The following is a 12,466-nucleotide window of genomic DNA, read 5'->3' on the forward strand; positions in this document are numbered from 1 at the left end:
GATATCAGTCTAAACCATCTAGGTTATCACATATGGACATTTCAGAATATACACTTACACATTCCAGAATAAGAAAACCTTCAGAGGTTCGTATTACCTTTTTCTTTTTTAACTTACCTTGGAAATAGAAGGCTAAATAATGTCCATTAACATAATCCAATAATATCATCTTCTTCTCATGGTCCTTCGGCTGCAATAGTAACACTGAGGAGGAACTAAATTTTGATGTCTGATGTTCCAAAGTTTCTTCACTTCCCTTGCAAATTCCTTAAACCCTTTTGCTATTCCTTCTCTGAACCATTTTATAGCCAATACGTTAACAGTCAAGTATAGCTTTATATATAGAACCATGGCAACTCCTCCCTACGCCTCCGCGGTACGGTACAGGATATTTTTGTAATGGTACCAAATGTTATATATATATTTTTCGTATTTATAATCTAATTAGTGGATTATTATAAAAAATAATAGCAGATACAGCCAACTCATCGCTTCTGAGAACATAGGCATATTGCCGAGCCTCATTAAATCATTGTGTTCTTATTTTTCTTGCTTATTTGTTCATATTCTTATGATTATTAGTCTTATTTCTCAGCAATAATAGACTTGGAGGATACTGGAATTCTCAAATGATAGTCGGCTTTCAGGATAATCTTTAAGCGTCCTTTAAACTAATGATGTGTCCCCATGATAATTACATGCAGATCGTTATTGTAGTGATGAATGAAGACTTTGATGGAACTAAACGATGAAAATTATCAATCCATTTTTTGTTCAGGTATTATCTCCACAATGACCGGAGAGATTGTTAAAAGGCCCATCAAATCCTTTCGATCCATCTGGATGGTTCCTTCAAGTTTTTTTTTTTATTATTATTAAATTGGACAAAGGATACCAAGTTATGGAGTTTACCAGATTTCAGGGAGCAAATATTCATATGAAGAATTGAATGACAAATCAACAAACACCAAATTCAGATTCTAAGTGGAGCCTCGTATTTCCCGAAGAGGGATTGACCCAATGAGATTGTTGGCTCACACATTGAACTCGGTCATTGTTGTCGAGGCAAAGTGGTCTGGAAGGAGGGATCCACTAAGATTTAAGGCTTAAGAACAACCACTTGGAACTGTGAGTATATATCAAAACTGGTAAAAGTTCACCATTTACTGAGTTGTTTGATAATTTGAAAGGTCCTATCAATAATATCCATATAACTTCCCCAATTCTGCATTCTTGATAATCCCCAAGCATATCTTTATTTAAATCAATAATGGCACAGTGCCCTATGGAGGCAAGTAAGAAGTGTGACAATTTACTTGAGGTAGAATTAAGTCTCCTCAGAGTTGAAGAGCTGATATATCAAACTGCAAAAATGAAAAGCACAAACAAAACCCCATTCTCAACAGGTTTGAAAAAGCAAACTGCAATAAGAAAGCATAAGACTAGAAGTTGCACTAGGCATTTGTCAATAGGTTCATCAGTCACTGTTCAGCTTGGCTATTTATTTGCTTCATATGTTCAAATGCAAATGGCAGAATGATGAAACAGAACTGTCATCCCAATACCAAGTCCCAATCCACTGAAACGGAGAACTGATCGCTCCTTAGTGACACATGAAGTGAAGCTTATCCAGGAGATTCTTTTATTTGCACTCAAGACCTTTTGGAAGGAGCTGCTAAATCAACTTCCATTTAAGTGAAGGAAGTATGACTCCTTTAACAATAGTTGAGACTCGACAGGAGACGTTTCGGCATGACATTGCTCTGTATCTTTTGATATTGTACCTGGTGATGTACTGCCCCCTGAGAAAGAAGACTCGTTATATCTCCAGAAACACTATTACCTTTTAGTTTAAATACTTCAACCTCCCAAGATTTCCAACACCAGAAGGAATCATGCCTTGAAAGTTGAGATTCAAAAAACACCTCATTCTTTTAATTGACTCTTCCATAAAATAAATTGCATGAAAAATCCGTCCAGATTGAATGGAATCAACAGTGGACAAATTTCCCACGATATGGTACTTGAAATTGATAGATTTCAAAGCATTTATAGAAATGGAAAACAAAATTTTCCAACAAGACCAGCATCAGTTAGAGCAATTGAAGCTACAATACAAGACCATCAATGCAAAGAACTCAATATTTGGAATTTTTTTACTCGGAAACTCAAAAACTCCAAATATCAAAATAATAAGCATCACTTTGATGTCAAGCATAAGTAGGATAGCCAATAACGATCAAGACTGAAGATTACTCATTTTGTTCTCTTGAAAGTTTGGAATGGATGGTTAGTACAGAATAACCTAAACGTTTGTAAGAAACCAAGCTTCTTATCTCAAATAATTACATGTGAGCTGACAAGAAATGCAATCACTAGAAGAGTAAATATGCAGTATCACTACTTCAGAATAACCTTGAAACCCTCTGATTACTACAGGAGAAAACATCTCAATATACTTCCACCTAAACACAAGCCTTCGATTGTTCAGGAAAAACATATGCAGGTTTAGCCGAATGGTCATTTCCTCAATAATAGATGTTTCTACTAAGGAATCACAAACTTCTGGTAACCACGAATCAAGCATAGTAATTTGTTTAGTTATCAACCTTATAGATGTAACCAAAATAACAAGAAGCAATGCTACCGCCTTTGTGCTGTAGAAGCTAGCAAAATAGATATGCATTTGAACATCACTCTTTATGTTTTATATTATTATGTCTTAGTTAATCAGAATTTCCACTCCGATCAATCTGTAAAGCATGTTTAAGGTTCTACTTAATCAACAATGAAACAATGAAGTATTTCATGCTTAATCACACTTATAACCATAACTCAGCGCACAGTTTTCTCATGTTAAACAAGCTCTTAAATCAGGAATAATATTGAAAGTATCAAAATGAAAAATCCCTTCAACTGCAATGAGTAACTCAAAAACCAATAATCACCAATAGAAAGACATGGGAAAAAAAAGTATCACTTTTTATAATAAAAAAAATTACCCATGAAAATTACCATAACAACATACGCCAAAGTCATTAAGCCTTCATTTTCACTCAATTATCCTCTTTTCTCCTCTTTTTCTTCTTCTTCTTATCACTACTTTCCTGATCATCAGCCTCTCTACTCTTCCTCTTCTTCTTTTCCTCATTAATTACCATTTTCCCCTTATCTTCCCCAAAATGATTCTCTTCTTCCTTAATTTTCACGTTGTTCCCAATTTCACTCCCATTTTCCTCACAATTACCAATATTGGCACTTTCTTTCTTCTTGTTCTTCTTCCTGTCCTTCTTTCTCTCAATTTCCTCCCCTAATAAATTACTTGCAGCCTGACTCCGCTCCTCTTCCTTTATTCTAATTTCCATTTTGCCCTTACCGAACTTGCCAATTTCGCCACTTCTCTCCTTCTTTTTCTTCTTTCTTTCACCTTCACTCTTCTCTTCTTTAACCTCATTTATCATTTCACCCTCATCTTTCACAGTTTTTTCAACCTCCTTTATCGGTAACTCGACACTAGCAGAGGCATCTGGTTTTTGATTTTTGTGCTTTTTGCGATTAGGTTTCGAGTGCAAGCGAACTAACTCATCGAAAGCGGTGGTGGCGCGTCGGAGATACGCGGCGACAGCCTGGGAAGCACCAGTCTCCGCGGCGACAAACATGGAAAGGATTGAAGCGGCTTTGGAGATTGAAACAGGATTTGAAGAAACAATCTTTCCTGTTACTGTCTTCATGGTTGATTTTAGTTAGGGGTTTTTTTTTGGGTTAGGGTTTATAAGAGAAATTTAAGTCGTTTGGGATGTTTCTGACCCTTTTATTTTATAGGGTTTTAGTTATGGAATTTTGGGAGGGAAATATAGATTGATTGCTGACGAAAACGCTGCGTAGCAATAGTCAAGCATGTCAATAATTCTCTTATTTTCTCTTTTACGAATATTTCGTAAAAATATGAACGTAGATAACAATATTTGTAATCATTTTTAATTATAAGGAAGACATTTCAAAGAAAATATATATATATATATATAAAAGAAAGATAAATGAATAGAAAAAATTATAATAATATTTACTAAAATTATATTTGATTTAAATTATTAAAAATTTATTTTATTTAAAAAATATATAAAATAAAAATAATAAAATTGAATAAAATATTTTAATACTTATAATATATTGAGAAATTAATATAAAGTTTATTAAAAATTATACTTAATTTGTTAGAATTTAGTTTAGTTATAATCAACTACGTACTATTGAATATATAGAATTCTAAATTAATTTTCATTTCATTCAAGTTATATAAATCTTGAATTTATAAATAAATTTTATAAATTTTATCAAATACAATATGTAAATCCATTTTGAAGAGAAGAGATTATTTATTATTTGTCAATCGAAAAAATAATTTTAAGTTATTAAGAAGAATTTCTTTCTAAATAATTAAAAAAAATTAGATATCAAATTTTATTTAAATTGAAATATTTAGTTTTCATTAAATTGGGTGCTAACTAAAAAAAAATATTTCATGATGTACACATTAAAATGGTAAATTCTCGTTTAATTAATCAATTATTTCAATTATTTCTAAAAAAATGTATTGGCAATAAATTCATGTATTATTTTTTTACTTATTTCTATTAATATTATCTTTTTTTATTTTTTTTACTATGGTTCTAAACTTTTAAAATAATATATTTAATCTACATTGATCTTAACTGAAAACATATAAATAAAAATTAATAAAAAATTTAAAATAAATATGAATAGAATAATTAATACCCATAAGATTCAAATCCTACTAAATTTAGATAATGTAATAGATAATTTAATAAAAATTATTCATCATATAAAATTTAGATAAATTTTTTAATAATTGTAGTCGTATAATATTCTTTATTTTTTAATTTTTTTCACATATAATATTTTTAGATGAATCTATGTATTGTCGAGTTGTTGTTATTATTTTAATTATAAAAAAATTAATTTGAAAAATTAGGATTCTACTTTTTTATTTAATAACTCTAGTATAAAATTTAGCTAATAATCAATTGATTACTTATAGTTATTATTTAATAGATGATATCATTGGCAACATTATGATAAAATATTCTTGGCATTTTATAATTTGATATTTTCTTTTTAATTTAATAAAAACTTTAGTGTTTTAGAATTTTTGCTCAATATTAAGAAATAATAAAAATTTAAAATAGATAAAAAAAAACCTCTTAACTAATATTCAAAAGAGAAAACTTCCTCCTTAATTAAATCTTTTATATTAATATTTTTATTAGAATAAAGTAGAAAAATGTCTAAATATATATTGATAAAATTTTGATACGTGTTTTTAGAGAAACGGACACTTGGCAGTATTTTGGAATCTTTTGTTTTGATTGTTGCAAAAATTGTGAAATTTATTATTTTAGCCGGGCTTGTCTATATCTAGGAGGGAGAATATTTTGTAAGTAGCTAATGATTAATGATATTGATATTTTTCTGATTTATTTCTCGTTCTTTTTTTTTTCTACCTTTCTCCGTTATTTTTTTGCACCCAACGGTTATAAGGATCTTCCTTATACATTTGGTATCAGAGCGGTCGATCTGAACCTTAAATTTCTTTTCCAATATCTGTTCTTGTTCAAGCCAGAAGGTCAGGTACAAAAGCTTATGTTCAGTGTTAAGAAAGGTGGGCGATGGATGTGTGAGGTCTTATAACCAGCCGAGAAGAAAGGAAAATACGATCGAAGCTTTCTAAATAAAGGATATATTGCTGAGAATGCTAGAGCTCGAGAGCTCAAGAAAATAGAAGATTCAATAAAGGGTTAGATTAAAAATTTGCTCAAAGAGACTTCAAAGAAATAAGAGATAGCCATGGAAGAACTTTCTCAACACCATCTCACTACTTCTAATGAGCTAAATAAGAAGCTTGATATGTTGATGCTAAGCCTAAACAATCAGGGCTCAGGTGTTGTTATTCCTCCTATTCAAAATGACTCAACCCGTTACCATGTGAGTCCTTCACATACTCAGCAATTTAAGACTTCTTCATACCATAGTCCTACTAGTTTAGCACTAATTGAGTTTCCTCACTTCAACGCCAAAGATGTGAAGGGCTGGATTTTTAAGGGAGAGCATTTTCTTTAAGATTGATAACACGCCAGAAGATGCTAAATTTGTCTAGCCTCTATCCATTTGGAGGATCAAGTGGTATCAATCCTATATTTTCAGTAGAAGAACTCAAGGCTTGCCAAGCTGGAATGAATAAGTTACTGCCTTCTTAATAAGTTTTAGGGAGCAACTTTTTGAAGATCCTATGGCTAAGTTCATGAAACTCAAACAACAAGGTTCTCTAAATGATTATCTTATTCATTTTGGTAAGTTACTCCGTAAGGTATCTCTATCTGAATCCTATGCTATTAGCTATTTTCTAAGTGGGTTAAAGGATGAAGTACAAATTATTGTTCATACATTTAACTCTAAGTCCTTGCAACAAGCTTTCTCTTTAGCTCGTATGCAGGAAGCAAATATTGTAAAATTGATGACAAAACGTGCTCAACAATGTCTCATTCCTCTCCTTCCATCACCAAAGCCACCCCTCCACCATTATTACCAACCCTTTTACCAAACACTAAACCCTTAAATAATACCAAAATGTTTCCTACCAAAAATACTATAACATTGACTGAAGCTGAAATTATTGAAAAACGCTAGAAAAATCTTTATTTCTGGTGCGATGAAAAGTTTGTTCCAAGTCATAAGTGCAAAATTTTTTTTCTCCATTCCATTATTATATAAGAGGTGGATGAAACAGAGTACTAACAACCTCATACTCAAGATTCAGAACATGATGATGCAAACCCACTAACAATTTCTTTATATGCATTTGATGGTTTATATAAGAATAATTGTCAAACTATGAGGATTAGAGGACTTTACAAAAAATGTGTTATTCATATTGGTTGATATAGGTAGCTCTCAAAATTTCCTAGACTACAGGGTAGCTAAAGCATTATGATGCTCCCCCACTCATATTCTAGCTAGCAAGATTACTATTGCTAATGGTACTTCTATTTCCTACAATCTTGCCACCACATATTTCACTTGGACCATGCAGGGACACAAGTACACTAGCAACTTTTTAGTTTTGCCACTTGGTGGATGTGAGATGGTCCTGGGGATATAATGGTTAAAGACACTAGGGACTATCATATGGAATTTTGATTCACTTCAGATGCAATTTATTCTCAAGGACCAACATCATCTTCTACAAGGAGAAGCTGAGTCTTCTATTCAACATATCCTCCCTAAACGCCTCCATAAAATCTATTCTTATCATAATCCTTAAATTTATTCATTGACAATAGAACCTATCTCACTCTACTCCATTCAAGCACATACACCCTCAACCATTTACCTAGCAATATGTCAGCTAATTCATAAATACAAACCCATTCTCGAAGACCCCAAATCAGTACCCCTATATTGTACACATGATCATCGAATTCCACTAAAACCTAATTCTAAACGAGTAAATATTCAGCCATATAGACATTCCCCTATTCAGAAAGATGTCATCGAAAAGATGATCAAGGAACTATTGGCTTCGGGTGTGATTCAACCAAGTGTAAGTCCCTATGCTTCTCCTATTGTGTTGGTGAAAAAGAAAGATAACTCATGGCATATATGTGTAGATTATCGTGAGCTTAATAAGCATATAGTGAAGGAAAAATTTCCAATTCCTTTAATTGAAGAGTTATTAGATGAACTTTATGGTGCTGCAATTTTCTCAAAGATTGATCTAAAGTTTGGATACCACCAATTGCACATGCATCCTCATAATATTCCTAAAATAGTATTTCATTCTCATGATGGACACTGCGAGTATGTGGTCATACCATTCGTCCTTACAAATGCACCATCATATTTTTAAAGCCTCATGAATGATTTCTTTTGTCAACATTTGAGAAATATCGTGCTGGTTTTCTTTGATGATATATTGGTATACTCGAAGACAATGGAGGCACACCTTGAACATCTAGAATGTGTTTTTTCCTTACTTCTTGACAATCAACTGTATGCTAAGGAATTAAAATGTCAATTTGGTGCAACAAGGATAGAGTATCTGGGTCACTTTATTTTAGGCCAAGGTGTTTCTACAAACCCAAGAAAAATTAGAAGCTGTAAAAGATTGGCCCATTCCTACAACTGTCAAATAGGTTAGAAGCTTTTTAGGCTTAGCTGGCTACTACAAAAGATCATAGGGAATTTTAGAATTATAAGTAAGCCCTTAACAAACCTTTTGAAGAAGGACCAATTCCTATGGAATCATGACACATTGACAACCTTTAATCATTTAAAAGTAGCCCTTATCTCTGCTCATGTGTTGGCAATACCAACTTCAAGCAAGGACTTCATTTTGGAGGTTGATGCAAGCATAATGGGCATAAGTGTTGTTCTAATGCAAAATGGACATCCCATTTGATATATCAGTAAATTTCTCAATCAATGCCATCAAATTTTATCAGTATACAAGAATGAATTGTTGGCTATTATTTATGCCACTAAACAATGGAGTCACTACTTATAGAGTCAACATTTTCTAATTAAAACTGATCATCATAACCTCAAGTATATCATGGATCAGCGCATAACGACTTTTATGCAACAGAGATGCCTTGCTAAAATTCTTGGGTATGATTTTAAGATTTTCTATAAAAAGGGGAAAGAAAATATTATTGTAGATGCATTATTGCGCGTCACATATTATAGTTTATTACAAATATTAGTCTCTTCAACTCATGCTAATCTATTGGAAGAGATAGTATCCAATTGGAAAAATGATGATAATTTACAACAACTCGTCTCTAACTTAATAGCAAATTGTGATCATAAACCTATTTTTTCTTGGCATGATAATCTATTAAGAAGAAAGGGAAAGATTGTTGTAGGACCATATGAGGCTTTGCACATAAAAATCATTTTTATTTATCATGAGATAACAGTTACAGGGCATTCAGGCGTGTAGGCAACATTACAATGCCTTAAGGATCTATTCTTCTGGCTAAAGATTGATAGATGTTTGAAATTATGTTTGCAATAGCAATATATGTCAACAATCCAAACCTGATCTCACCTTATCTCCGGGATTATTGCAACCATTACCAATTCTAGAGATCCTATGATCCAACATAAGTATGAATTTTATGGAGGGCTTGCCAAGCTCAAATGACAAATCAAATGATAATGGTGGTTGTTGATTGTTTGAGCAAATATGCCCATTTTATGGCTCTTAAACATCCATATACGACAACTGTGGTTGCTCAAACATTTTAAGATTGCATTTTTAAGCTACACAATCTTCCTCAAATGATTGTCAGTGACAAAGAGCCCATTTTTCTTAGCATATTTTGGGAGGAATTATTCAGACTACAGGATGCCCAATTGTCAAAATCTATATCTTATCACCCTCAATTAGATAGACAAACCGAAGTCGTACAACTCAAATTATCACAGTAGCTTAGGCACTGCACCATTACAAGTATTGTCTGGTTATCCTCCTCCACTACATGTGTCATACTTTCCTGGTGATTCTTTTACACCAGTTGTAGATCAGTTTCTCTTTGTCAAAGAACAAACTTTGCAAGTTATCAAACATCATCTTTTGAGGGCTCAAAACCACATGTGACAATAAATTAATAAAAATAGAACTGATTGTCAATTTGATGTGAGAGACTCAGTTTTTATTAAATTACAACTGTGTAGGCAGAAAATGGTAGCTACTTAAAACTCCATTGTACTAAGCTATCGATACTATGGTCCTTATAAGATATTGGAGAAAATAGGCTTGGTCACCTATAAGCTCGAGCTTCTTGCGAATTCCAAGATACACCCAGTGTTTAATGTGTCTTTAGTTGAAACGAGCCACATTTGATATCACAGCTGCAACTGATCTCCCATTACCAACAGATACTCCTCCTACACCTTTGGCAATCATTGATAAAAGACAAGTTAAACGAGGCTATCATAATGCAACACAACTCCTGGTTTAATAAAAAGGTATGTCACCTGATGATGTTACTTAGGATTATGCATCTGATCTTCAGTACAGGTTCCCTAACATCACCCTTGTGGACAATAGCAATCTTTTATGGGGAGGGAAATGGTACATGCTTTTAGAGGAATAGACCTACCAAATAATAAGAGAGTATAATTTATGTTTTGGAATCTTTTATAATTTTGTTATGATTATTGCGAAAATTGTGGACTTTGTTATCCTAGCTCGGCTTGTCTACATTTTGCACGGAGAATATATCATAAGCAGCTAATGATTAATGATATTGATATTTTTCTAATTTTTCTTTCATTCTTCTTCTTCTTTCTATCTTTTTTTGATATTTTCATGCTCCCAACGGTTATAAGGATATTCCTTACACCAAATTGCCACAAGTTAATGTTAATAAAGTATATCAGACACATATTAAGGCTTTGACTTTATACTTTTAAAGCTCAGTGTTTATATATATTAGTTATTTATCTGTGTTATACGCGATTATTACTTTTCTTATAAATATATTTTGATTTTAAAAGTTAAAATCAAATTTTTTATTTATATATGATTGCATATATAATTAAACAATAGTAAAATCATATATATAATAAATTTTTAATAAATGTCATAATTGATAATATTAAAATTAGAATAATTATTTAAATATAAAAATCATACATGATTATTTTTTATAAATTATAAATTAATATTATAATAAATTATTAAACATTATAATATATTAAAGTGCTTTTTCTTAAAAAATATATAGAAAAGAAAGAAAGGGAGAAAGATAGCCTTGCTAATAAGATTTTAGTAACTTTTTAATTAATTAAATTAATTTATTCAATTATCAATTAATTTAATAATATATAATATCTATAATTAATAATTTATTTTAATCTAATTATTGAAATTTAACTATATTAAGATTTTAAATAATTCTGATCCGAGATTGTAACAATTTATTTATATTGTTAATATTATATTAACTAAGAAATTAGTCTAATAATTATACAATAATTTTTTATTCTAAAAAGTATTATATTAATAAATTGGTGATTTTTATGGTGACTTTATTTAAAATAAAGTTATTTATTTTATTTTAAACACTATTTATATTTAATTTGCTTAAATGCTTTTCATTAAATTTTATAAACAAAGATTATTGACAATTTGTTAAATTCTCTATAGTTTATGTTCATTACATCAAATATTACTAGTTGTGAAAAATAAATGATATTACTAAAAAATAGTTACTTTTGTAAAATCTAATGTTTTACAAAAAAGTAGACAAATATACGAAAAATATTAATTTTTATAATCATGAAATATATTGCTAAATTATGAAAAATAACAATTCTCTTCATATTTTTTACAAATTATATTAAATTTTTCATAAATGTTACTAGTTCCGAAAAAATAAATAATATTATGAAAAAATAATTACTTGTACGGAATTTAACAATTTACGAAAAAGCTGATAAATTTATGTAAAGTATTAAATTTCTCATAATCGCGAAATATATTGCTAAATTACGAAAAATGACAATCCTCTTTATATTTTTTCACAAATTATACTAATTTTTCCTATGTGTTACTAGTTGCGAGAAAATGAATAATATTTTAAAAAAATGATTACTTTTGTGAAATTTAGTGATTTATAAAAAAATTGATAAATGTATAAAAAATTTATTTTTTATAATCACAAAATATATTGCTAAATTAAAAAAATGACAATATTTTTTAAATATGTTTACAAATTACACTAATTCTTTTGTAAGTGAAACTATTTACGAAAAAATGAATGATATTACGAAAAAATGATAACTTTTATGAAATTTAATAATTGATATAAATTTGATAAATTTATAAAAAATATTAAATATTTTTATAATTTCGAAATTTATTCTTAAATTATTAAAAATATCAATTATCTTTATATTTTTTATAAATTAAATTAATTTTTCATATATTTTAAGAATGTATGAATTTCTAAAATTATATTATATTACTTTAATAAATTTTATTTTAATTGATAAATTGTAATCACATGTTACTAATTTTTAAAAAAATTGTATAATAAATTGCTATTATTTTATTAGTCGATTAAAATAAAATATAATTACTTGTTTTATAGAATAAGTAAAAAGTTTAAATATCATACTAAAATAACAGTAATAATAGGTAAAGAGAAATATTATTGAAGAGAATTAATCTATAAATCTTTACATGTAAGTTTATATACAGCTCATCAAATAAATATGTCGAGGATACCATAATTTCGTTACAGAAATTGATGTTACAAAAAAATTCATAAAGAAAAGCTAATAATTGGACAAAATGAAGTGAAGAATAAATTCTATATCAAAAACATGTTATAATTGTTATGTGTATATTAAACTTAGAAATTTCTGTGATTTAAGC

At 29.7% G+C, this 12,466-nt stretch overlaps 1 protein-coding gene across 2 annotated transcripts; it reads right to left on the bottom strand.

The window, feature by feature from the left end:
* Positions 1-1,230: 1,230 nt before the first annotated feature.
* LOC8271699 (nucleolar protein 58) lies at positions 1,231-3,826 on the bottom strand. 2 transcript variants are annotated; one of them, XR_001536146.3, is made up of 2 exons: positions 3,003-3,826; positions 1,231-1,802 (listed from the first exon to the last, which is right to left on the bottom strand). XR_001536146.3 is itself a non-coding variant. In XM_015727003.3 (2 exons), the coding sequence occupies exon 1, from the start codon at positions 3,729-3,731 to the stop codon at positions 3,057-3,059; it is 675 nt and encodes a 224-aa protein (XP_015582489.2). In that variant the 5' UTR covers positions 3,732-3,825; the 3' UTR covers positions 1,231-1,802; positions 3,016-3,056. The 2 variants fall into 2 exon arrangements, 1 of the variants encoding a protein (XP_015582489.2); XM_015727003.3 differs by having other exon boundaries at positions 3,016-3,825.
* Positions 3,827-12,466: the final 8,640 nt, after the last annotated feature.

Source organism: Ricinus communis, chromosome 8 (genome assembly GCF_019578655.1).
Source record: "Ricinus communis isolate WT05 ecotype wild-type chromosome 8, ASM1957865v1, whole genome shotgun sequence".
In the NCBI taxonomy this organism is placed as follows: Eukaryota; Viridiplantae; Streptophyta; class Magnoliopsida; order Malpighiales; family Euphorbiaceae; genus Ricinus; species Ricinus communis.